Source organism: Ictalurus furcatus, chromosome 7 (genome assembly GCF_023375685.1).
Source record: "Ictalurus furcatus strain D&B chromosome 7, Billie_1.0, whole genome shotgun sequence".
In the NCBI taxonomy this organism is placed as follows: domain Eukaryota; kingdom Metazoa; phylum Chordata; class Actinopteri; order Siluriformes; family Ictaluridae; genus Ictalurus; species Ictalurus furcatus.
In genome coordinates, this window is record NC_071261.1 from 9719456 (window position 1) to 9747261 (window position 27806).

A 27806-nucleotide genomic window follows, 5' to 3' on the forward strand; every position below is an offset into this window, starting at 1 on the left:
GCCACCCCTTGTAGTCTACATGAGTTCGTAAGATGTTGAAATAATTATAAGAATAAGTGACACACTAATGTGAACCATGACTGATTGCTAATGAGTACTAGACTTCTGTTTAATCTGTTTGAATAGTTTATTTATTTCTAGAGTATGTCTGCATTTTATGGAGTTTTGTGGGTGCCAATAAATGTACCTCAGCTGTGTCCTAAACGCAAACTTGCTAAAATTTACTAAACCAGTGCACCTGCTATGTTTGTGGTACTGCTGTCATGCTTTGGCCCAATCCATCCTTTCTTCCTAAGGTCTTGTCTCTCAACTATAAATCAGTGCTGCACTGGCTTCCTGTATTGACGAACAGCACTTGACACTCATTGTCTTTGTCTCTGCCGGCGATATTGCACTATGTTCCTACTAAATTTCCAGATAGAGCAATTACTTGTTTGCTTTGGTGTCAAAACAAAAAGCTTTCCCACTGGGTGATGGAGGTCAGCTCTAGACTATAATTCTACTCAGAAGCTGACACATGATTTCAATTTACCAGGACTATATCTATGATGTGGTTTGTGCACTCTTGGATACTGCTGTCATCTTTTTTTGCTGTCACATATTCAATGTGCTTAACCTTACTACTAAATAAAGTCTTTTGTTTGTTTTTTTTTAACCCCAAGGTGGTCCAATCATGAATTTATTAGCTAGCCCACATGGCAAATAAAATCTGTTTAATAAAGTCCTGTTTTACGGTTGCCCATAACCCTAACTGATCCATCTTATTTTCTGTAAAAAATATTTGAGTCTATGTAGTCCTTGTTTTTTCTCAAAATGATTTACCATGCATGTATGCTAGCACTATTGACACTGGGAGACGGGTTATTGCAGATGGGGTGCGGCTGAGGGGTGAGATGGAAAACAAATACTTTAAAAACTGTATCAGACTTGCTAACCTTTATGCATTTTGCATAGGGGCTCTCCATTTCGTAAATAATACACCAAAAGAGCTGTCTTTTGTTTTTTCATAATACGATGGCAGATGAGCTAATCCACATTCATGCAGGTGTTTTGAACTCTCTGGTGTTAACTGATACTCTCTGGAAGCCCTGCCCCCTTCCACCATTTTACACTAGTTCTCAAAAAGTTCTAAAATAAAAAAATAAATAAATAAAAAAAACAAACTGGGATGGTGGCCTCATGGTGAAAAATGTTTATGAGCCCTTTAGAATTTTCTAAATTTTTGCATAAGTATGACCCGAAACATCATCAGATTTTCACACAAGTCGTGAAAGTAGACAAAGAGAACCCAATTACACAAACGTGGCAAAAATATCATACTTGGTCATTTATTTATTGAGGAAAATGATCCAATATTACATATCTGTGAGTGGCAAAAGTTTGTGAACCTCCAAGATTACCTGATTAGAGTCAGGTGAGTGATTAGATTAGTGATTAGAGTGATTTCAATTAATGGGATGACAATGAGGTGTGAGTGAGCGCCCTGTTTTATTTAAAGAACAGGGATCTATCAAAGTATGATCTTCACATGGAGCTTTCTGATGACCTCAGACAAAGAGCTGTTGATACACATCAGGCTGGAAAAGATTACAAAACCATCTAAAGCCAGAAGGCTACTGGAAAAAATGTTTTGTGGATGGTTGAGACCAAAGTGGTTTAAAGGAGACCTATTATGCAAAATTCACTTTTACATGGTGTTTGAACATAAAAGGGTGTAGGTGTACACAACCACCCTACAATGGTAAAAATCCACCCACTACTTTTATATATTCCCCATAAATCATAAACAGTGTCTCAAAATGAGTCGTTTTTGTTTTCTCTTCAATGTGATGTTACATTAGAACAAGCCCCGTCCATGACTGGTGACGGACTCTGCCGTATTAGCATAGATCCTCCCCTGAGTGAGCGCACACAGTCCGCCATGTTCCCTGCGCTGGAGTAGCTGCAGTGATAAGAAGAATGTCTCAGCTTGAATGAACATAAGAGCCTTCATGTAATCCCGGCATCAGAGCCACTGAAGATGCAATGGAAAAGTTTTATTTTTGAAGGAAATGTGCCCCAAGAAATAGCTAAATTCATGGATGTTTGTGTGAATCATTTTACACCGGACTGCTTTGTGAATGCGGGTCAATACAAAGTAGGATTTGCTGAAAAGTTAATTCTCAATCATGGATCAATACCAACTGTTGGTGATCCAGCTTTATATCCAGAAGACATAAGTATTTCACTTAATATTTTGTGAATGTTTGCAAATCGCCTTTCTGAATGTGCTTGTTAGCGGATTCCACGACTAATGCGGCTAAAGTTACCATTGTCTCTGATTGTATTCACGGAGACCAGAGCTATGTCGTCATTTTTATTTTTAACACAAAAAACACTTACTGTCTGTATAATTCAGAACCGCACTTTCATTATGCACAATACAGTAAGGTGATTGTCTTTTTGGAAACAGTGTATGTTTTGTGCTAATCATTTTACACCAAATTGCCTTTGTTGTGCTTGTTCCACAGTGGATTTGGCTGTAGTATCCGAAGCATGAGCTGTTCTCTTCCAGAAAGCGTGCGGGGAGCAGCAGCTCATTTGCATTTAAAGAAACACACACAAAAACAATGTGTTTTTGCTTGCACCCAAAAAGGGGCATTTACAGCATGGTATAATAAATGATCCATGGGGGATTTTGAGCTGAAACTTCACAGACACGTTCTGGGGACATCTGAGACTTATATTACATCTTATAAAAAAGTGTCACAATAGGTCTCCTTTAAATGAGAAGTGTTATGCTTGGAGAAAGGAAAATACTGCATTCCATCATAAGAACCTTATCCCATCTGTGAAACATGATGGTGGTAGTATCATGGTTTGGGCCTGTTTTGCAGCATCTGGGCTGGGACGGCTTGCCATCATTGATGGAACAATGAACAATTAATTATTATCAGTAAATTCTAAAGGAAAATTTCAGGACATCTGTCTGTGAGCTGAATCTGACGAGAAAGTGGGTCATATGGCAATTCAACGACCAAGTCATTGTACCAAGTAAGCACACAAGTCATTCTACCAAAAAATGGTTAAAGAAGAATAAAGTTAATGTTTTGGAATGGCCAAGTCAAAGTGCTTAATCGATTAGAAATGTTGTGGAAGAATCTGAAGCAAGCAGTTCATGTGAGGAAACCAACTAACATCCCAGAGTTGAAGCTGTTCTGTACTGAGGAATGGGCTAAAATTCCTCCAAGCCGATGTGCAGGACTGCTCAACAGTTACTGCAAACGTTTAGTTGCAATTATTGCTGCACAAGGGATTCACACCAGATAGAAGCAAAGGCTCACATACTTTAATATTGGATCATTTTCCTCAATAAATAAATGACCAAGTATAATATTTTTGTCTCATTTGTTTAACTGGGTTCTCTTTATCTACTTTTAAGACTTCCCATGATCTGATGATGTTTTAGGTCATATTTATGCAGATATATAGAAAATTCTAACAGGTTCACAAACTTTCAAGCACCACTGTAGCTATATATGAAATAAAAAATGCATGCCGTTGCCACGTGTTTGGTTGATTGGATGAGCAGGCATACAGGTGTCCACGCCACACTTGAGAGTTCTGCCCCATCATCACACTTCAATTCACGCAATTCATTCCATAATTACAGCAGTTGTACTTTTGAGGATTTGGGGAATAATTTGAGTCCTTGTCATTCTGATAAGCCGCACTCAGACTCACACAGAGCTGCTGAGGCTTGATGAGGCATAATTAAAACACTGCAGATCAACGAGCTTGTCGTGCAGACTAATCATCCACCTCTAGCAAAATGTGTGGCATGACAACCAAGCGGTGGCCACAAACCGTGCAGTGTCATCACCACTGAATAGGAGCAGTTTAATAGAGCGCATTATGAAAATGCATTATTTCAAATGCAACTGCTTATTACAATGTCAACTGGGGAAACTTAACCAACTCTGCAGGTCCAAAAGTAGTAACAGTAAAGTGAATAAAAAACATTCTTGAGAATTACAGATCTAGTGGTAAGGTATCATGTGGAACCAGCTACAACAACAGTAAGTGAGTCACAAGTGAACGTTCTGAGGTCCAAACAGAACTAAAGCATTAGTATGAATCAGCAAGTCCAAATGGTGAGACAGAAGCCACATTCGGTACAGTGGTATAAAAAGGTGTACATTGTGACCAGAGTCCAAACAGGGACCTTGGCAGGTCTACATATTACAAAGACGGAAGGTAATACAGACTTGAGTGGAACCTGGGAAATATCCAACCACTGCACGAACCTGTGTGTTAGTGACAGCATCAAAACATCCCAGTCAACTATAATGTCCATGACCTCCCCTGATCTGCCCCTTTACCTGAGGGTACACTAGAGACCTTTCAGTAACATGATCCCCATTCGTCTAGCTGCAAAATGCTGGAGAATTATTCCGAAGTATCATTGGCAATTCCATATTAAATTATGCATGTTGAGCAGCAGGTTGGGTGGCATGGTGGTGCAGCAAGTAGTGTCCTCAAAGCTTCAGCGTCTGCAGTTTGATCCTGAGATTGGGTTACTGTCTGTGTAGCGTTTCTATATGCTCTCCTCAAGTCAACATGGGTTTCCAGCTCACATATTGCCCCAAGGTGTGAATGTGTCTTTGTGTGTATATGGTACCCTATGATGGATTGGTGTCCCATCCAGGGTGTATTCCCACCTCACACCTGAGATAGGCTCTGGATCCACCAAGACCTTGATCAGGCTAAAGATCTTACTCAAGATGAATGAATGAGTAGCATGATCATTGAATGGTCTGGTACACTGTTTATGGGATTGCTGGTTAATTCATAATAAACAAAGAGGAAATATATTAGTTTATATTCACATCGAACACATTTGGGTTGGTAATGATTCAATGGCTCAGTGGTTAACGTGCTGATCTGCTGCTCTGAAGGTTGAGAGTTGAAGGACCAGTGTCCTGCCAAATGGATGTATTTTTATAAATTCAGTAGATGTATTGTACAAAAGTACCCTGCTGCTTATTCCCATTAAGTACAAATAGCCTTCCTCGTTGACAGATATTATTTTCTGAAAAGGTACATTTGCAAACAAAAAAAGACACATTTAATTTCTCAGCCGTATGCATCCAACGTCACTACATTTTGTTTCTATTTTTACTTAATGCATAGAGATGCTGCCAAAAAAAAAAAACATCAGGATGCATTTGGGGTGCAATTAAGTAAATCAGCTAGATTTACCATTTACACCTTGAATCTAATTAAAGAACCATAAAAACTTGCTCATTAGGACCTATTACATTGCAGTATCAGCATACACAAATATAAAAAATACCATTACAAACCATTACCAAAACCACCAGTAAACAACAGAAGCCTGTAAATGGATTTGCACAGCTTTTTTTTTTACCAACCAGGTAAGTATTTACTGTGGTCCAGTGGCGTAGCATTTTCTTTCAACGTTAGAGATGTAGCTGAATATGAATGCATTATTCCGAAGGAACAAGTAACGTCTGTTTACCTTCATACAGGTGAGTGGTCAGATATGAAGCTTGTGGATGCAAGCAAGCCAACAGATATGAACCTCCTGGGAGAAATAAAGACCACATTCATTATTGTAAACATGAGTCACTACACAATGCATTTAGCATTTAGTCATCCTTAGTTACTGCCTGGGCAAGGTAGCAGTGGTTTAAATTAGGCTACTAGTTTGTTTATATTGTAATTTGTGAAGTAGAACCTACTAAGTTCAATACAAATACAAATATTTGGAGCACTAAAAAGATACAGATAAAGATAGTGTCACTGTGTTACACCCCTACATATCAGGTCATGAAAATTCCAAATAAACAAAACTTTTCTAAAAAACTTGTGCATCAAAAAACCTTGTGCATCATCTGTACAAGTTCTTATAAAGAATATATTATATACCACTCCCCTTATGACTATTTACAACTACAGCATCATGACAGTGTTGTTAATTGTTATATTTAACTTTAATTAATGTTCATTAACATTACCCTTCATATAAAACAAACCCCCAGCATTAGTAACATGTATGCGCTGTTTAGAGCCATGTAATGATTTAATACAGATTTTGTTACTTATTAACCAACAAACTTTTTTCCCTTTATGGGGGTTTGTGCCTGTATCAGCATGAAGAGTATACCTGGTTCATTTGTGACCCAGATAGGCCCTGAAGTATTGATTCTTATTTTACTTAGTTCAAAGACAGCAAAGCAGATAATACATTATTTATGAGGTTGTCACTGTGGTCATGGGTGTTATAAACTAGTGCGAGATCAGAGCTGACTTAGTGGCACACTTAGTGGCGTAGGAAAACTAAAAATGTCTCATAAGCAAGTCTTCGAGGATGCATGAATTAAAAATGGACACAGCTTCCATACAGTGCACAGTTCCACTAGTATTTCAATAGTTTCAGTTACTGTCGTTCAGTGAGTACGGCTAACACTGACTGTAGGAATGTGTAGAAGAGAAACTTGGACTTAACTCGCTAAACCAAAGTTGGGATTTTCGGCCTATACCATGCTTTGACAAATCCCACTTTCTGTAGTTGAGGTACATTGAATGATTCAGTTTAACAAAACATGGCTGCAAAAATGGGTCATCTGCTTAATGTTTTAATTGCTAGCTTGCTAGCTAAGTGATCTTTCCTCACACAGCCATTGTCATGCTTGATAAAGTTGTTGGTTATGTGACATAGTGAAAAACATAAGACATAAAGACATAAGCCTAATAATTTTTTTTTAAATAATTGGTCTAAATACCGGAATCAAAGAGTTGAAGCAGACAAAGTTGTAATTTTTGAATGCTTCGAATATTTTATACATTATATGTTAAATTGAATTGCAATTTAAATCAAGAAATAGAACTTGCTTGTAGACAGTCATAGAACACACACAACATACAATTGTGTGCTTTGGCAATGCGGCCATGAAATGTTACCCAAAGAGTCTATATTATTCATCAATCTTGGAGGAATTCAGTGTTTTACTGAATTAAATGATGCCTAGCTTCTCTTTATGATGACCACTAGAACTCTTAAAGGGGCAGAACCTTGTAACCACCTGCCAATCAGCAAATCAAGAATGAACATCTCAAACTTAAACACATCTACACCAGTTGGAATCACTTATTGTAAATAAAATGTAAGTATAAAGCTCCATTTGATTGTTTGCATTCATTTCTGAAATGTGTTGTTTACAAGTCTAGCTAGGTCGCTAGCTCTCACTTCCGTCTTCAGCTAGCAGCTCAGCTATGTTTTGGCACAAACTGGCGAGCACTGCTAATGTTGACCTGATTTTAGAAAACTCTTTTGAGGCTCATGCATGAAAAACAAACAAACAAACAAACAAAACACAATAAAAACCCTCATAGAAGTAATATTCTTAATGGGAATTGTAATGGACCTAAGGGTAATTTGTTGCCTTCTATTGGTGGCATGCTATGTCTAGTGGATACTGTTAATGACCAATAATGGTAACAGTTTTAATGGTTAGCTGATGGTTTGTAATGGTATTTGTAGTGGCAACCATTAGAAAGGTTATTTTCGCTGTCTTGGTACAGTAAAATTGATTAGCTGCGTTTATTATTAGTCTTAGATTATATGGAGCCTCCACCATACAAGTCCCTACTGTCCATAATAGATAGTTGTGCTTCCTCTATTATATTAACTGATAGTTAGGTGTCCACAAACTTTTGACCACATTGACCACAAAAGGCCCACTATCCTATATACCCGCAATAAAATTCTGAAAAAAAACCTTCATGTTTTAAGCCACCAGGACGATGAAAACAATGCTGGCACCTTGATATAATGTTCATGTTTATCAAGGAGGTGTGTTGGGGGCGTGGTCATGATTGATTTGCTCCGCCCCAGACGAGAGCAGGGCAGGTACTCGCTCGCGCTGTTTGGCTGAAGCGGTGAAGTGGGCGGGACTTTGGAACCGCTACAAAGGCTTTATCCAGGATTATCCAGGTGTAGTGAGCGAGCTGACGTTTGAGACGCGCTTTCGGGCAGGTCGAGGTGCTCGCGCACAGCCTCGCGCCACACAATCGGTTCAAGTACCGTCGCTGTTTCTGCTCCGTCGGCAGTTTCGCGATTTAGAAACAGGCATGCGGTAGCACATTTGCACAAAAGAAAAGGAAAAACGAAAAGAAATTCCCACACCGGAGGATGCGTGCTGGCATGTCATGTCGTGCGTGGAGCTCGCGCTGGTGAAGGAGTGCCTCTGTGAGAGCACATGAACGGAACACCATGTCGGAGCAGGTAAGAGCACCATAACACCATCATGCCATGTTTATTGCACACACCCTGAGCCGAGCTGTGCCTTCTGTCACTCTCTTTCTCCATACACACGGATTAGTGTAGTTGGTTTGTTTACACAAAGAAATAGATCTATTAAATATGAAACACTTAGAAATTCAGATTTCAATGATGTGTGTGTATATTATGATCATCATCATCATCATCCTGTATTAGTTTTAGGTTTCTGTCCTTGACTGACAGGAATAAAAACCTGATTTGGTCTGTTGTGTATTCTGAGATGCTTTTCTGCTCACCACAGTTGTAAAGAGTGGTTATACTGTATGACGTAGTGTAGTAACCTTTCTGTCAGCTCGAAGCAGCCTGGACACTCTCCTACAGTAAGACCTCTCTCATCCACAAGGCGTTTCTGTTCACAGAACTGTCACTCGGTTGAAGAATGCTGTAGAACAAATCCCAGGAGATCAGCAGATTCTCAAATAAGCAGCCTGGCACCCAAAAACCATGTGACGCTCCAAGTGACTGAAATCACATTCTGATGTTTGATGTGAACATTAAAGGTGCAGTAGTTGATTAAAAATATTATTATTATTATTATTAATAATAATAATAATAATAATAATAATATACTTAGCACGTTCGCCTCACACCTCCAGGGTTCGGTTCCCGTCCACGGCCCTTTGTGCGTGGAGTTTTCATGTTCTCCCCGTGCTACAGGGTTTCCTCTGGGTATTCCGGTTTCCTCCCCCAGTCCAAAGACATGCACGGTAGGCTGATTGGCATGTCCAAAGTGTCTGTAGTGTGTGAATGTGTATGTGATTGTACCCTACGATGGATTGGAGCCCCATCCAGGATGTACCCCGCCTTGTGCCCAATGCTCCCTGTGATAGGCTCCAGGTTCCCCATGACTTTGAAGGATAAGCAGTATAGAAGATGGATTATTATTATTATTATTATTATTATTATTATTATTATTATTATTATTCCTCACTTGTGAAAATAACCTGGAAGATATGTAGAAACCCATGGATTAAGCCATGCCTTAGCCACTTCCAGTCCAGAATGCTTGTTTTTGGTTGGCTGTGAATCCGGTCAGTCTTATTATAGACACTATACTCCACCCAAGATTGAAATGTTGAACCTAGAGACCTAATCTTACCTACACTAATGCACTTTTAACCCGTTCATGATTTTATGCATTGTGCGAGTGCAGAGTGAGAGAGTGTAAGTTATACAGACATGCTGTTTTAAGTTATACTGATTACTGTATGTTTGCTTCATTCGCTGTTTTGCAGTGCAGTATGCATGACTTTGTCTCAGCATCCTCCTTGCAATAGACCAAGATTAATTCATTAGTCTATTACTATTAGTATAATTGAGCCTGTGTGTGTGTGTGTGTGTGTGTGTGTATTGGTGGTAGGTTGACCTAACTCAGCTCCCAGTACACACACAGCACCACCGCTTGGATAATTGCTGTATTAATATTAATGGCAGGTGTGACGGTGCTCACACTAAGTGCTTCTAGGGACCTGATTACTGTTTAAAGGTAAAAAAGCATCAGCTATGTAGCCCATGTGTCAACCCAGTTCATACTTATAGATTTTCTGTGTGTGTGTGTGTGTGTGTGTGTGTGTGTGTGTGCTTTAAGACGGACACACGCTGCTTTGACCTATTTCCACTTCCATGTAATCCATGTACACAGCTCACCATATCCCATTGGAGTGACTGTCTGATTGATTTTAGATTCTTGTGTTTGCAGCTTGCCAGTGAATTTCCCTAGTAAAATTGCAAAACAGAAATCGAAAGTGGCCTCCAGCTTTTGCTGGTGGCCATATGCAAGAAAGACATTCCTCTCCTTCCTAATTTCGAGATGTCTTTCCACTCCAATCCTACACTGAGTCAGTCATTAAATGTGTGATTGCTTTTTACAGTGCTGTGAATTATTCTCGTTTTGTGCATATCTCATACTAAATAGTTTTAGACCTCCAAACGAAATGCAACATAAAACAAAGGTGACCTGAGTAAACACACAATAGAGTTTTTATTTATTTAAAAAAAATTAAGCAAAAAAGTAATCCAACACCTATCACCAATGTGCAAAACTAATTGCCCCCTTAAACTTAAAATCTGGTTGTGCCACCTTTAGCAGCAATAACCGCAACCAAATGCTTCTGATAACTGGAGATCAGTCTTTCACTTACTTCTGGGACTAGGATTTATCCCTGTGCTTTGGATCATTGTCTTTCTGCATGATCCAGTTGTGCTTGAGTTTGAATTTACGGACTGAAGATTGGACATTCTCCTTTAGGATTTTCGGGTAGAGAGCAGAATTCATGTTTCCATCAATTATTGCAAGTTGCCCAGGCCCTGAAACAGCAAAGCACCCCCACACCATCACACTTCCACCACCATGCTTGACCATAGGTATGATGTTCTTTTTGTGGAATTCTGTGTTTGGTTTAAGCCAGATATAACGGGACCCCTGTCTTCCAAACAGTTCCACTTTCAACTCGTCAATCCATAGAACATTCTCCCAAACGCTTTGAGGATCATCAAGGTGTATTTTGGCAAAATTCAGACGAATCTTAATGTTCTTCTGGGTTAGCAGTGGTTTTCACCTCATCACTCTTCCATGGATGCCATTTTTGCCCAGTGTCTTTCTCATAGTGGAGTCATGAACAGTGACCTTTATTGATGCAAGAGGGACCTGTAGTTCCTTTCATGTTGTTCTTGGCTCTTTTGTGACTTCCTGGATGGTTTGTTGCTGTGCTTTTGGAGGAATTTTGGAAGGACGGACACTTCTGGGAAGGTTCACTGCTGTCCAGAGTTTTTCCATTTGGAGATAATTGCTCTCACTGTGGTTCTTTGGAGTCCCAGAGCCTTTGAAATAGCTTTGTAACTCTTCCCAGACTGATGTATTTCAGTCACATTCTTCCATAGTGTGTTACTGAGTAAGACCTTTTAACCAACTTCATGCTGTTGAAAAAGTTCTATTTAAGTGTTGATTTGATTGAACAGGGTTTGCAGTAATCAGGCCTGGTTGTGTCTAGTCCAGCTGAACCCCATTATCAATGCAGTTTTATAGATTTGGGGAATTATATAGGGGCAAATACATTTTCACACAGGACCAGTTGTTATTGGATAACTTTTTTTTACTTAAATAAATAGCAATTTCATTTAAAAACTGTATTGTGTGTTTACTCAGGTCACCTTTGTTTTATCTTTATCTTAGATTTTGTTTTAATTTCTGAAACAATTTAATATGAGAGATACACAAAAACAGAAGAAATCAGGATGAGGGCAAATAAAAAAAATTTTCACGCCACTGCATTTGCTTAGTGTACAGATTGTAGAAGCTATCCACAATTCCTGTTCTGAATATAAATCTTCTTTTTAGGGTGTAACATGTCACTTTACAGTATTTTCACTCTTGTTCCTGTGCTTTACAGGCTTATGGCTTGACTTTATCCACTGCACCTCCACTTCGCAGAGGAAGCACCCCGCTACCTATCAAGCACCTGTTAAGGCGAGAGGAAGCCGTCTCTGAGGATTATGATTGGATGCCGGGGCTCGATGAGCCTTCTGCTCCATCCTTTGGCACCAGCGACGCTCCAGATGCACCGCTCCTTCTTAAGGCTCCAGAGCAAAAGTACCATGGACCACTGCGGATTGTCCTGTTAGGGCAGAACGGAGTGGGCAAATCGTCACTGGCCCTCTCTCTCGCTGGTCTGTCTGACAGATCACTTTCAGTAGACTCTGAAACACAAGCAAGCGGTAAAGATATTTTTTATATATATTATATATAATATATAAAAAAAAAAACAATGGAATGTTGTTGTTTTTATCCATTTATAATTACATGTAATGTAGCGGAACATCTGCGAAACAGGTCAGTGCCTTTGTAATCACTTATGTAATATAGCAGGCATATAGCATAAGTCATTCCTTCACTTTTTTTTTTAAGTTAATAAGAAAAAAATGCATGAAGCCACTTTGCCACATTAAAAAAACGTCTCTGGCACCAGACATTCCTCCTATAAATGTTAAATGAACGTCTCCTTACAGAAAACGTCCTTATATAATCTTCGACAGTTATTTCTTTCTTTATTAAAGGTGCGATAGCCAATATTTTTCATTTCTTACTAGTACAAACAATGTGGAGACTTGTGTAGAAATGCTTAAAAAAACAATACTGGGGCTTTAAGCCATTGTGTCGGAACAGTTTGGAAGCACGCCTGCAGGTCCGGAATGTTTACTCACATTTGGATTGGCCTCTGGTCCGTCATTTTATAGCCACGCCCCAACACCCTTTCACCTCCTCATAGGTAAATCATTACGAGGAGAAGTTGCATGTTAATAGAGTCTGAGCAGGCTTAAATGTGATGTCAAGACAGTCCTCGCTAATGGTAACTCTATTTGAACCACCATATGTTTTGGGGTGGAGCGTTGTGTACATGGGTGGAAATGAGGGTGGGCACAATGAGTGTTTCTTTACTCATTCAAATGTTATTTGGCAATGCCCATTTAGCCATTTGAGATTTTTGTAAAACTTCAATTACGTGGCGTATCTGCCAAACAAGTGTACAAGCTGTTACTATAGAAAGCTGTAACTGTGTACATATAACTGTGTTATATACAGTATTTGAACAAGTGCATTAATATTAAACAGTGAATTGCCTTGCAGCTGGAACTGCTGTCAGAGCTGCTGTTATAGAAAATTAATCAACACCTTCTGAAAAGAATCAAAGTTTTCAACAGTGTTGTGGGATAAATGTAAATAATGCATTTATGGAAGGAGTCTCCAGTGTCGGCACCTTGCAAAAGTCCACGGTAAAAAATATGCAAACGACTGCTTTGAAATGTACATTAATGTACATTTAAGTACATTAAATTAAATCTGTATATTATCACAGTATATTCATTTTACAGTAATTTGCTTCAAATGGGTAAATAATGATATCTTAGAAAGACCGTTTCTCGAGTCAAACCCTCACCCGCAGCCGTCCTGTTTGTTAATGTATGCTGGCCCTCATTTGACACACATGCAGTGAGAAAAGAGCTTGCAGTAGCCAGTGGCAGTCATCTACTCGGAGACTTCCATCTGTCTAATGCGTTTAACTTGGTGAGAGATAACTCTGCTTTTTTCCCCCCAGCAGAACTTGGTAGCCTTTTTATACCCTTTTCAATCTGATTAATTTTCCGTAACAGCCGTTCCAGCTGCAAGGCGAATCGCAGGTTAACGTTAACGTGTTAGTTTTAATACACAGGGACTTGCACTGCGGGCTGCAAAACAAAGCAACACTAAATATTTATTTGCATATTTAACAAAGAAAAACATATATTTGTTGATATGGTGAACATTTACGGAAGGAGTCTCCGGTGACTGTGCTTTGTAACGGTCATGGGAAAGTCTTTTTTTGATTTGTTTTGTTTTGTTGTTGTTGTGTTTTGTTTTTTTTTAACTGGTGAAGGAATTGCAGCATAGAATAAAGAAAATCTCTGTACTTACATTTGGCCTTTGTTTGAGTAAATGTATTCAATTTAACCCTTTCACATATAAATGATTCATGTGCATTTTCAGATTCTTTCGATTTTCTTTTTTTTAAACCTCATATTGCATGATGCATGAATTTTGAGTGTGTGACTGAAATAAAAAAATAAATATATAATAAAAATTATTTAAAAAAGACAAACTTTTAGAAAATGTTATTTATGAACATACAAAAGTTTAGTACTGTTGCATGACACAAAGAGGTAAAAAAAAAGCAAAAATACAAACAAAAAATCGAATTTTTACAAATTTTAATTAATAAAAGTCACTTTTGTTTTTTTTTTGCTATTATTTTTTTTTACAAATTTTATGTAGAAAGTTAGTAAAGATTGAGAACGACAAATTGTCTAGCGAGTTACAGAAGTTTATGCTAATCTGCAGTCGTGCTCTCAAATGATTTGGAGGTGATTAAATATAAAAATATGAAAAAGGAGCTTTAAATGTGGGAAAGGGTTCATTCTGATTATTCGCTGTAAAAGAAGATCGCTCTGGCAGCTGAGTATTGTATAAACCTGTCATTAACAGCCCTGTCTGCTGCTCCTCCCCCTCTATTAGTGCTTTTTGTAGTTCCCATTATTGACCACTAAGTACAATAATAACTCTGTGGAGCTAAACGAGGTGCTGAGCACGATGCTCTGTGATTGTACATCCGCACTGGTGCTTGAAAGTTTGTGAACCCTTTCGAATTTTCTAGATTTCTGCATAAATGACCTAAAACTTCATCAGATTTTCACACAAGTCCTAAAAGTAGATAAAGAAACAAACGAGACAAAAATATTATACTTGGTTATTTATTTATTGAGGCAAATGATCCAATATTACAAATTCGTGAGTGGCAAAAGTGTGAACCTTTTGCTTTCAGTATCTGGTATGACCCCCTTGTGCAAGAATAACTGCAACTAAACGTTTGAGCGGTCCTGCATGTCGGCTCGAAGGAATTTTAGCCCATTCCTCAGTACAGAACAGCTTCAACTCTGGGATGTTGGTGGGTTTCCTCACATGAACTGCATGCTTCAGGTCCTTCCACAACATTTCTACTGGATTAAAGTCGGGAGAGTTTGTGTAAATTCATGTGAACCTTGATTAGCTTCAGATGATATAATCGGTGAGGAGTTACTGCAATTTTTGCTCTTAATGTAAAAAAAAAAAGTAATATGTCAATAATAAACAACTTTTAAAAATGTAGCTATAAATGGCTAAAAAAAATTGATTAATAATAAACACTTCAGCCCCTCATGTTTTATTCCGTATTTAAAAGTAAAATGAATCGCAGAAGTGTGATGATCAATCTGTTGTTTATTTTGTAGATGAAGGATATCTGCGAAGGGTGACGGTAGATGACGAGGATAGCTCAATCTTGGTGTATGACAACTGGAAACAGGTGAGTCATACATGCACACAAACACTTACACAATTAAAGTAAACCTGATCACACACTGCTTTGTGTGTTTCACTGACTCTGCCTGCATTAACAGTAACACTCATTGACACATGTTTATTTAACACAGTCACTTCAATATTCATGTGGAGCGGGCAGACAGAAACTGACGAGTGCTGTGTTGGAATAGGGAAGAGAGAGAACACTCGCGGATGTCTAAGGCTCAAAGTATCACAAGCAGATTGTTTTAAATGCAGCTTTGAGCACCATATTGAAGTGTCAGAACAAGGGAGCTTACGTTTTACTCCTGGTTGAGGAGTTTTTAATGCAAAACTGTTTACTGTGTTCTGTGAAACGGCACCCCCCCTACCCCCTGAGGCTGCAGCAGGCCTGTTTCCTTTAGAAGAAATAGTTTTTCTTTGTTTCTTTCCCGTGTAATCCGTTCCACTTATGTTACAGAGAAAGCCGGGAGCCATTAGTACGTTTTTATCTCGGCGAAATCAAGGGTCGGACTCAAGCCAAACACAACTAATTACATCCTGGCAGGCTGCAAAGCAAGCTTCCTGCCTTCAGAATTTTTACGTTCGGGAGCAACACGAATGCACCACATTAATCACGATGCAATATGCAGAGATACTTTCGAACGCATCAGATTCAAACTCACACTTATACAACTGCATAATAATCGCGCAGTCGCACACGCTTGTTTTGCACTCGCTTATACATCTGATACTCTGTGATTAGTCTATGATTAGTCCAGTCTGTGATTCTTTACTCAACCGAGAATTCTAGTTACTCCCGTTTCCTTTTCAATCTTCATACTTTTGTTTCGTTCCAGGCAATCTGTTAGCAGAGAGGAAAGACAAATCTTTCTCTTCACAGCTGCAGTTTGCTAACCCTCCTTAGACCTACACCAAATTCACCTCATGAGGATGAGGACCCTGATCATTAATTGTAATTGAATAAGGCATAAAACACAATGGGGCATGCTGTTTTAGGAAAATAATCAGAGGCAGCGTGGCGTGAGTTAGTTACTCTTACCACCACAAAGCGATTCGTTTCCTATAACAGAACATGCAGAAGTGTTTTATTCCTCTTATATATATATATATATATATATATATATATATATATATATATATATATATATAACAATGAAATGTTGTTGTTTTTATCCATTTTTTTTTTGAAGTTAATAAGAAATAAATGCATGAAGCCACTTTGCCACATTAAAAAAAATGTCTCTGGCACCAGACACTCCTCCTGTAAATGTTAAATGAACGTCTCCTTACAGAAAACGTCCTTATATAATCTTCGACAGTTATTTCTTTCTTTATTAAAGGTGCGATAGCCAATATTTTTCATTTCTTACTAGTACAAACAATGTGGAGACTTGTGTAGAAATGATTAAAAAAACAATACTGGGGCTTTAAGCCATTGTGTCGGAACAGTTTGGAAGCACGCCTGCAGGTCCGGAATGTTTAATCACATTTGGATTGGCCTCTGGTCCGTCATTTTATAGCCACGCCCCAACACCCTTTCACCTCCTCATAGGTAAATCATTACGAGGAGAAGTTGCATGTTAATAGAGGCTGAGCATGCTTAAATGTGATGTCAAGACAGTCCTCGCTAATGGTAACTCTATTTGAACCACCATATGTTTTGGGGTGGAGCGTTGTGTACATGGGTGGAAATGAGGGTGGGCACAATGAGTGTTTCTTTACTCATTCAAATGTTATTTGGCAATGCCCATTTAGCCATTTGAGATTTTTGTAAAACTTCAATTACGTGGCGTATCTGCCAAACAAGTGTACAAGCTGTTACTATAGAAAGCTGTAACTGTGTACATATAACTGTGTTATATACAGTATTTGAACAAGTGCATTAATATTAAACAGTGAATTGCCTTGCAGCTGGAACTGCTGTCAGAGCTGCTGTTATAGAAAATTAATCAACACCTTCTGAAAAGAATCAAAGTTTTCAACAGTGTTGTGGGATAAATGTAAATAATGCTTCAGTTACATTATGGTGGATCTTAATGCATTTTTTTCAGGACAGGATGAGATAAAACACCTGACCAGGCTTATTCCCTTTGGGGGGGAAATCAGATTGCCCAGGGGACAAAAAGGGCTGTGTGTGTGTGTGTGTGTGTGTGTGTGTTTTGTGTGGGTGTGTGTATATGTCACCTCTAGAGGATATGAGGCCACGTTTTAAACAGATTACCCAGGAGCTGATGGATGAGGCCGTAAATAATTGCTGTCTTAGCAGAACATGAAGGAATAACCCCATTACCTGAACCTGTGTGTGTTTCTGTTGAAATATGTTCCTGATGAAATCACCTCATTGTTCAGATTGTTCAGCAATTGAGGCAAGCGTTTGGACATAAATAATTTGCAGAGAATTGAGAAAAAGTGCTGCACTTTCGACGTTGTTTGCGGAAATATATTAGATTTAATTCTGATTGTTTGCTATAAAGCTGAGTATTGAATGACCCTGTCACAGGGCAGCGTGGTTCCTACCCCAATGGGCCTCTATTAGTGCTTGTTGTAGTTCCCTTTTTTGACCACTAAGTGAAGTAATAACTCTGCGGAACTACAGTCCTCACCGAAACTAGTGGAACAGCAAGGCCAATTCATTTGTTGATCAAAAGATGAATATGAGAAGAGAGTTTAGAATTTCAGCTTTTATTACCTGGTATTTATTTGTAGACGTGTTAAACGACATAGAACATGGCACATTTTGTATCAGACGACCCATTTGTGGGCTAGCAAAATATTGGAACACGTCATATGTTACCCAGGTGTGTTCTGTTAGATTGCTTGTTATAACAATAAATAGCTCTGAACATCTACTCTTGGGTTTAGCTAGGGATGCACCGAAATGAAAATTCTTGGCCGAAGCCGAAACCAAATATAATGAAAAACTTGGCCGAGGGCCAAATACTGAACATGTTTTTTCCATTTATTTTGCCATTTTTTTTCCATCATTGCATAAATTAAATAGTCAAAATGTGCTTTTTACTATTTTGTCTTGCTTTTCAAAGGAAAAAATCGATTACAAAAACTCTATTATTAGTAAAATATTTATTTAACACTAAACATTTTTTTTTTCATTCCAGCAGGCATAGGCTACCAACAAGGCACAATATAACTTTAAATAAATAAATTAGTAAAATAAAAATGAATATTTGTTCTAGACATATGCCTGCTTCTTTAAGAAAAGTGGCAGGTTCTTCTTTATGAAAAGTAGCTTCTCTGCTTTCCCACATTCAAGTCAGTTCAGGGTGTACAGGGACGCGAGCGGTGGCTGCTGAAAACAATAAAGCCACACCCCCGAACAACAACCAATGACAAAACAGGGAGGAGACAGAACAGAAACAAAACAAATGCATGTGTCCACAGTAAACAATGTCACGGTTGTCAACATCCGAAGAGCATGCGCTCACTGAGCACTCGTGCATGTAACTTGTGCATGCGTGCGCCCCCTCACCTCTCCGAACACGCTGCCAGAAGGGGAGATTGTTACATTCGCGCGTCTCACTCTGGTTGCTAGGCTATTTGGTCGCGTCATCAAACATGTCATTGTTCAGTCAAATTTATTCGGCCTTTTCACTTATTGTACTAATTTCAGTTGCCGAAGATTCGGTGCATCCCTAGTTTTAGCCTTCAGTTTCACCTGTGAAGACTGCATTTGCCATTAAAAAGGATAAGCCACCATGATCCGCTCATGATCCAAAGCATGCAAGCTCATCTGTGAAACATGGTGGAGGTAGTGTCATGGCTTGGGCTTGCACGGCTGCTTCTGGAACAGGCTCACTAATCTTTATTGATGATGTATCTCATGATGGTAGAATGAATTCTGAAGTTTACAGTAACACTTTGAGAGAAACAGTTTACAGAGAAATGCATCCAAATTAATCGGGAGGAACTTTATCATGCAGCAAGACAATGATCAAAAACACACTGCCAACTTAACAAAGGACTTTATCAGGGGGAAAAGTGGAAGGTTTTAGACTGGCCAAGCCAATCACCAGACCTTAACCTAATTGAGCAGCATTTCATCACCCGAAGAGGAGACCCGGGGGAGAAACCTCCCAAAACAAGCAACAACTGAAAGCATCACAGAAGAAGAAACCAACAATTTGGTGATGTCAATAGGTCACAGGCTTGATGTAGTTCTTGCAAACAAGGGATATGCAACCACTTGGGTGGTCTGGTACAAAAAGTTGTATGATTGTTGTGGTTTAACACATCTAGATGTAAATACCAGGAAATACTGTAAAAGCTGAAATCCTAAACTCTCATCTCATATCCATCTTTTGATCACAAACCCAAATGTCTTTGGTATAGTAAAGAGCTAGTAAGATTGAATGATTCCAGGTATTGGATATACTTCAGAGCTGAGAGTGAGCAATGATTGGACCTGCTCGCTCTGTCTCATCATTCTCTTCCGATCCACCCCTTCTCTATCGACCCCTCCATCCATCTAACAGCATGCCAATGTCTTTCCACCCACTCGAGGGCAACATTTGGCATTGAAGTGTAATGAACAGTAAATTCAAGAGAAATGCAAATAGCCTTCTTCACCAGAAGGAAATGTATATAGAAACTAGCTTTTATGTACATGGTCACCATTTCACGAATCCAAAAGGAAATTCTCATTCAAATTTACATTCCTTTAAATTGACTGTAGACGCAAATTATTCTGAAGCCAATGACTTTCTGAGGCATGGGAATCGCATCACTAGATACTGTGTATCGCATTGATGCTCCAGCAGGTTTGTAATGCTGCCATTTTCACTTTCCACTTCAGTTGTGTCTTCAGTAAGGAAATGTGGTTAAAATAGATTCAGTGATTTAGCAATGAAAATCATGTTGCTTTTCCTTGATGTCTTGGGTTGTTGTTTTGTTACAAGATGATGCACTTGGTCAGGTAAGATAACTGTGTATGTTGCGTTCAGCATTCAGATCATCGTTAAAGATGATTTAAAGCTGCTGTACTCACCTCAAGAACTGGCAGTGACTTACATCTTTTCATCTCTGGTCATATGAGTGGATTGGTGATTTTAATGATAGACTTTGAGACATATCTACAGAAGGGATGTCACGATACCAAAAATCTAGTAGTCGGTACCGATACCACCAAAAGTACACGATACTCGATACCAAAGTTGATACCACGGTGTGGTATAAAAATAAAATTAAAAAATAATTAATTAAAAACTCTCCTGGAGGACATCCTCCTCTGGCTCATACTGGCAAAGAGAGAGAGGGGGATATTTTAGTTATCAAACACTGTCTGACAATGATTGGAGGCTATAGTGGAGGTGCACTCCTAAACACGCGCGCGCACACACACCTTATACTCTGAATGCAAGCATTAGTTTAAATTCACTGATATGGTGGCAGGACAAAAAGATTTATTAAAAGCATGAACATTTGAATAATTATTAGTGACAGTAGGCTACATTTAGCTGACAGGACACCAGCTGAATGGCGATGCATGGTGGCCCATTAGGAGGTAGTGTAGTTTATAACCTTGCAATGCGTTAACGTCTTTAACAAATAACAGGCTATCGCAAACATTACATGGAGCATAACGTTAGCTGGTTTCACGGCCACGATGCCAGCTGCCTCAAACAAACATAATATAGGGCCATCTTTCAGGTGCTTCACCAAATCCCAGGTGTTTCCTCGCTTTGTTTGAAATGAACTATAGCATCGGTTGCACACCGGCTTCAGAGCATCAATTATATGTTTGTCATCCTCCTCGAATGCGATCTATTTACATATTTAACTCTTACCACTTTCCTCTCAACAAGTCGGGGCGGAGCTAAACTTCTGTAGTTTTTCCCGTGTACTTGTAGGCGTTCATCTTCTTCTTCACCACTTGTGGACCGACTAAAACACTTGCGTGTATTTGCTGCCCCCTTCAAGTCCGAAAGAATTGCAACCTTGGTACGTTCATTACAATTGCTACCTTGCTACTGCAGAAAAACAAGTACTGTCACGTTTTAACAATGTTGGTACCGACTTGGTACCGAAGTATTGGTTCTCGTGATATCCCTAATCTACAGTATATCTACAGCCACACAAAGGTGTTCGTCACAATTGAAAATATTCTTCAGTGATCTATTTTGATTTGAAAGAATGCAGGATCAGTTTTTTTTTTGTTGTTTTTTTTACAATAACAATGTACCAGGCATTAGATTTTAATATATCATGTTTGCGGATTTTTGAGGTGGTCTGGGAAAACCCATTAGCTCAGTCGAGCAAAGAGACAACAGTGAGGTTCGTGTTTAAATATCGCAAGTGACTTTTACCTCAGGTGATGAGACAGACCAATATGAATGAGGCTGGTAATCAAAGTGAGAACTAATTTCCTATTTACGTTTACCGATAATGTTATTTTCCATAAGTAGATTAGGTTCTAAATGTATAAGTAGACATAGCATTATTCAGTGGAAATCCTATCATTTGACCATTGGAAGGACCCACACATTTATTCTAGTTCTGAATTTGAGACTTTTTGATATAGTGCCACATTTACTGGCAAGTCTAACACTTCAGGATCCAATCAATTGACTGTGGCATAGAATTACCGTCCAATTACGGACAGACCAAACTCTCCATACTTTATGCAAATCCTGATTGCCTAAAGCAGCATAAATTAGTGTGCACCCAGTATTTCATGTCATCGGTTGCATGAATTTAATCTTGTTTCCAGAGGCTTGAAATGTTAACTGATTGGAGGCCCTGAAGGCCTTTTTTTTTGTTGTTCTGACGAATCAGGTTAATAACATAAATCATGGCTTCAAAAACAGCTTTCCTCTGCTAATAAGAGAATATTAGACATTGGCACATTGTCAATTACCTTTACTGAAACATAGACAGCCACCTAATCAACTATAATCACTTAAGCCTGTGCAGGAAAACACACGCAAGTCAGCCCACACAATCACAGTATGCTTCATACACGAGCACTCATGCATATGCAGATGTATACACTGCACTCTCACGCCCGGCTCTTATGCATACTCAGCAGGATAGACACGCTTGTGTCTCTGCACTCAAACACACACTGCCTGGAGTAGACTGCTTTGGGTCTCCTGGAGGCCTGAAACACGCTTGACAGCAGGTAGTAGATAGCAGCAGAATGGGTCATCCAGTTTCCTAAAATAGACTGCCTGTTCCTGCCATCGGCCACTGTTACTGGTTTGCATTTATGCTTTAGTTTGGTGTACATATTTGAAACCTGTCCAACCTGTGCTAACGAGTCCACTCTATTGTTCAACAGCAGCCTGGATCCTGAAACTTAACTCTGACATGGCACAGAGTCAAGGGATAAATATGTCACCTTACCTAAGAATAGTCATGAAAATTGCAATAGTTTATTTTCAGAGTGTGAAAATATTTAAACCGTCTAAAAATATCACAGTTTCACAGTATAACTGTATTAATCGACCATATAAAAATGCAAAGAAACAAAGAAAGAACCAAACAAACACATAAGCCGGGAGTCAACCCCACACATTTCATCTTCATTTCCTGTGTTAAGTCAATTAGGGTGTCTACTTTACTTTATTTCCATAAGAGTTCATTTCAAAATAACAGCTAAGAGACCAATTAATTTCAGCGGTTATTTACTATGTCAGATTTCCAGTGGGTCAAAAATGTGCATCCACAGATATGTGGAACCTTTTAATTTCTTAATTTGGGATAGCCTTCCACAAATTTCTCACAATATTTTGCTGGAATTTCTGCCCATTCCTCCTGACAGAACTGGTGTCGCTCAGTCAGGTTTGTGGGACTCTGTGGGAGCTTGGACATGCTGTTTCAGTTCACTCGAGACATTTTCTATAAGTTTCAGGTCAGGGTTTGTGATGGCCATTCCAGTACTTTTATTTTGTTGTCTTTAAGCCATTTTGTTACACCTTTGGAGGTATGCTTAGGATCATTGTCCTGCTGGAAGACATCACGACTTTATGCTGCCACCCGCATGCTTCACATTTGGGATGGTGTTCTTTGAATTAAACCCTCCACCCGCCCATACCTAGTGCTGATCATTATGGCCAAAGTGTTAAATTTTTGTCCTCTGAAAAGCTAGGTCTTTGTCCTGGTGATCACCTGCAAACTTCAGTCTTGCAATTTTATGCCAGTCTTCTTTCTTGCTTGACTACTTTTCAAGCCACGGCAATGTGGGACTGCCTTGGTGGATGGTGGATATACGTGTTTGGTGTCTGATGCCTCTACCCCCTTCATCAGTAAGTTTGTTGTTGTCTTGGGGTTCAGTTGAACCTTTCAGACCAAAGCTCATTCATCCCCGGGAGTTAATTTATGCCTCCTTCCTGAAGGATGCAGTGTCCGTGTGGTATCAGGGTTTTTATATTTGCATACAGTTGTTTAGAAATTGCTCCTAAGGAGGAACCGGTCTTCTGGAGATTGACATTTTTGTGGATGTCTTGACTTTGTTCTTTGGATATTCCAATGGTGTGAAGGGCAAAACGGCTCTAGCTCTAAAAGTAGGCCTTTAAATACAGCCACAGGTGCACTCCCTATTAACTCCTACCTATGACAAGTGGCTAATCAGAAGCTTCTAAAAGTCATTACATTAATTTCTTGAATCTTCCAGACTGTTTAAAGAGACTGTCTGGAATACCGAACTAGTGAATTTGTCTCTAATCGACTGGTTTAAAATTACTTCTGATGTGAACTACGTAGATGCCCTAATTGATGTATCAAAAGAAATGTATGGTAACATGAAATGTATGGAGTTATGACAAACTGAGATATATATTTTTGGCCTAGGTACATTCACATTTGCTCACAACTATACTGTATCTCTCCAATTAGCACAGCACATGCTGACAAAAAATAAAGATGCTAGACCTTGCGTGTGTGATATGTGATCTGAAGAGAAAAGACCACCGCTCATTGCTAACTAGTAGCCAACAACTTGCTGGCTTGTTGTCGAGGTTTCAAATACGATGTGCTACATTAGAAGCTTTCTTAGGAAAGCCTAATGACAGTGTGTAGACAAAGTCATTCCTTTATGTGGAATGAACAGTATGTACTTGTTTGCATCTGTATTAACGCATTTAAGTAGCTAACTAGTTTGCCATATTTTATACATAATCTTATGGACTAGTGTTTAGTCTTGTCATTAGGTTTTCAAACAACCAAAATTTACAATTTGTCCACTCCTGCTCCTACCTTTACCAAACTACAGCACCAAAACAAGACATAATTGTATGCAGAAAGTGGTACGCAGGTTGATTTAGCATTCAAGGTGGATAGTTTCACGAACATTTGTATTTCTGCAGATGCCACAGCTCTACACTTTGTTTACAACTCTGAAATTGGTCCAGACAAAATGATGACTGCGCAGTAAGAGGACAGGTGTATGAGAAGTGTGTGTATGCGTGTGTATACTGCTCTGAAAAGCATTGTATCGTAAAACTGAAGGTTGCTGACATTGCATTTTATCAGTGTGAGGAAATACCAATGCTTTAGATCATTTTACTAAACCAGTTCCATAGAAAAGAATGGAGATATTCAGCAGGGTGGAACAGCAACAGAACGGAACATGACACAATAGGTCTACGGAAATATTGGACTGGTTATTTAGAGATGAGACCAATTAGCATGACAGAGTGCACTATTTGATTTTAGTAAATGTATTCATGTAACTGTGGTAAACAGTGAGCTCCTCCAAACTGATTAGCATTTGTTAATTGTGCGCTCTTGTAAAAGCCATTATGTGTAAAAGCGCAACAGAGTATGCTGTTATAGGAAAATAATGACCAACAGGGTGTCGTGATGTGACCCGACCCTGTTACCAACCCAAAGTTTGATTATTTTCCAATAACAGCACATCCCAAAGTACGTGATTCCTCTTATGCCACTAGCAATTTCAAAACAAGGCGGTTCCTGTTATTTATAGCAGCTATAAACAGTTGTTCCCTAACCAGCCAAAATGCAGTTACAGCTTTATCCCTGACTGTTACAAAGCGCTGACACTGGGGGCTGCTTCCCTAAATGTTAAATAATATTTCCTCACAGAAATCCTCATCATATCAACAATTACATTTGTTTGTTTTTTTTAAGTAGAGCATCCACCATACAAACTTATGCATTAGAAAACACACATTAATACATCACTAGAGCTGCTATTATAGACAATGAATACACGCCTCCTTACCAATCAGAATCAAGCATTCAACTGGGGTGTGATATAAAGCTTGTAAAATGATATTTATCTTCCTTTCCTTGGGTTTCCATCCATATTAGCTATAAGAATCAATATGGTGTTACATGAAATTTGATATCAAGGCATCAAGAAAATCAGTGGTTGTTTTTATTCCATGAGTGATAATGGTGCTGTAATTTGCTGCTTATCCTTTGTTGATGCACAGTACTATAGTGTGGTTTGGTTTACTGTTGGCTTCTTTTTATATGCATTATTTGCAATTATGCGCTTTAGAGTTGGCTGTTTACAAAGGGAGGAAATTAACAGCTGATTAGTTTAACAGCTAAGTTCTTCTTTAGGAAAGGTGCCAATGCATATTCTTACTAACAGCCATGAACTAAATAGCGTAATTACTCTCAAACACAAGGTTATTTTTTAATATCTGAAATTGAAAGCTTCTAGTAATTGTCAGCTATTCAGTCTGTGAGAGATATTTGGATTTTTCCCCCCACCATTTTCATTATTTGTTCCAATAGGTTCTCTGTTGGCCTCTCTGAAATAATAATTTGGGGGAAATAATGTGCAACAGCGTGGAACATAGCTACCAGTCACATTGAAAATTCTGCCGTAGTCTCCTAAATTTATATCTCATTTGCCATTTGAACAATTGAGACCTTTCTCACAGCAACTCTATTCAGTCCATACAGAGTTTATTTTTTTTTGTGATTGTTGTGGCCAAAAATGCTTGATTTTGCTGTGTATTTTTTTTTTAAATTTGCGACACAATTTGCTGGGTTTTTTGTGCTTTTTTTTTTTAGGCAGAAAAAGACAGACTTGAAATTGCAATTGCATGAAATTATCTTTCACAGTGATGTTTGTTGGTAAAGGAGACCTTTTAGCTGTACTCATGTTCGACACAAATGAATCAAAGAGGGCTTTGGCTGAATGTGCATTATGATGACATCACATGACATGTCTCAGCCCAAATCTGCGGACCATCTGTGGTAATTTTGAAAGCTCTTCCGAATATTGTGGCGCTTCCTTGATTTTGTGTCCACTTCTGCGATCGCAAAATACTGTAGGGACTGTCAATCATATCCTAATAGTAATGAATTATATTGTAATAGTAGCGGTTGCCATTGTGAACATTGGTCAGGTGACAGCGAATCCAAACAGCCTATTAATAGTATATGTGAGATTAAGGTAAGATGTAAAAAGCTAGCTACGTTTCTAACACTTGGCTAGCTAGCTAGTTCTTTTAAGTCACAGTTGCTAATGAACGCAATTCCAATAAACTAGTTAGCTAGCAGAAGAACAACAGTGGTTTCAGTGTTCTCTGTCTGTGGCAGACACTCCTAGACTTTGTATCTGACAAAATTTGCTAAATGACAGGAAATTCCAAGTTAACACAACCCCTGTTTATACCATATCACACTTGAATTCTTGCTTCTGATTGTTGATACTCGGACAGTAGTTCCGGCTGCACAGGTTTATATTAATGCACTTGATTCTATAGTTACAACTTGCATAGAGACTTGTATGGATGACACAACGCATAAACGGATATTTCTGCGAGAAGTTATTTACCGTTTTTGGAAGGAATTCTGAAATGTTTATGTTTCAGTGGAAGACTGAGGACCAGTTACATCTGTACATTTTGTTTACAAATAAGAACTGGACATACCCAGGTGAAAAAGAAATCTACTTATGTTGTGCTTTTTTTCCGATGCACTTATCATATTTTAATTGTACTATACTAAGTGCATATTAAATGTGTTATTTTGGAACAACTTTAAGTACATTAAGTGTTCTCTTAGATATGTTTAAGACCCATTTTAAGCTAATTGCAATGTAATTTTAATGTACTTAGTGGTGTTAAAATGGAACCAATTCAATTACCTTTAGTTTAATTTAATTGTGCTTCTTTAAATTTAATGTAAAATACACTTTTATGCTATTCTTGAAGTAGTTAGAAAATAGTTTAAGCTTCACATTAATGTGTTTCCAGAACATTTCCAATAGCATATCAACTCATTAGTAATTTATTACCAGCACACTACAAGTGCAACTATTAGTATATTAAAAAGCTGTTTTATAAAACCATTCAGTATGAAAATAATGTTGTATTACTGTATTAAATATACAGTGCAAAATGCCCCTTCAGTACAATAAAAATCAGTAAAAAAAAAACAAACAAACAAAAAAAACATACACACACACACACACACACACACTTTGAAAACTTGAAAACTTTAATGTACTATATCTTGTTGTGTACATTACAAAAATAAATCCCTTGTATATCCTAGGTGGTATTTGGGTGAAAAGAGAAACTTCTTTTCACCCAAAAAGAAATTTGTTGAGACTTTCAAACATCCTCTTGAGGACTGTAACATCAGAAT

At 38.5% G+C, this 27806-nt stretch overlaps 1 protein-coding gene across 1 annotated transcript in view; it reads left to right on the forward strand.

The window, feature by feature from the left end:
• The first annotated feature begins 7963 nt into the window (after positions 1-7963).
• rem2 (RAS (RAD and GEM)-like GTP binding 2) overlaps positions 7964-27806 on the forward strand; it is a 39480-nt gene continuing 19637 nt past the window's right edge. Inside the window, exons 1-3 of the mRNA XM_053628292.1 lie at positions 7964-8290; positions 11737-12061; positions 15146-15219. Of these exons, the coding sequence (XP_053484267.1) occupies positions 8279-8290; positions 11737-12061; positions 15146-15219 (411 nt within the window). The 5' untranslated portion in view covers positions 7964-8278. The remainder of the gene's footprint in view (positions 8291-11736; positions 12062-15145; positions 15220-27806) is intronic.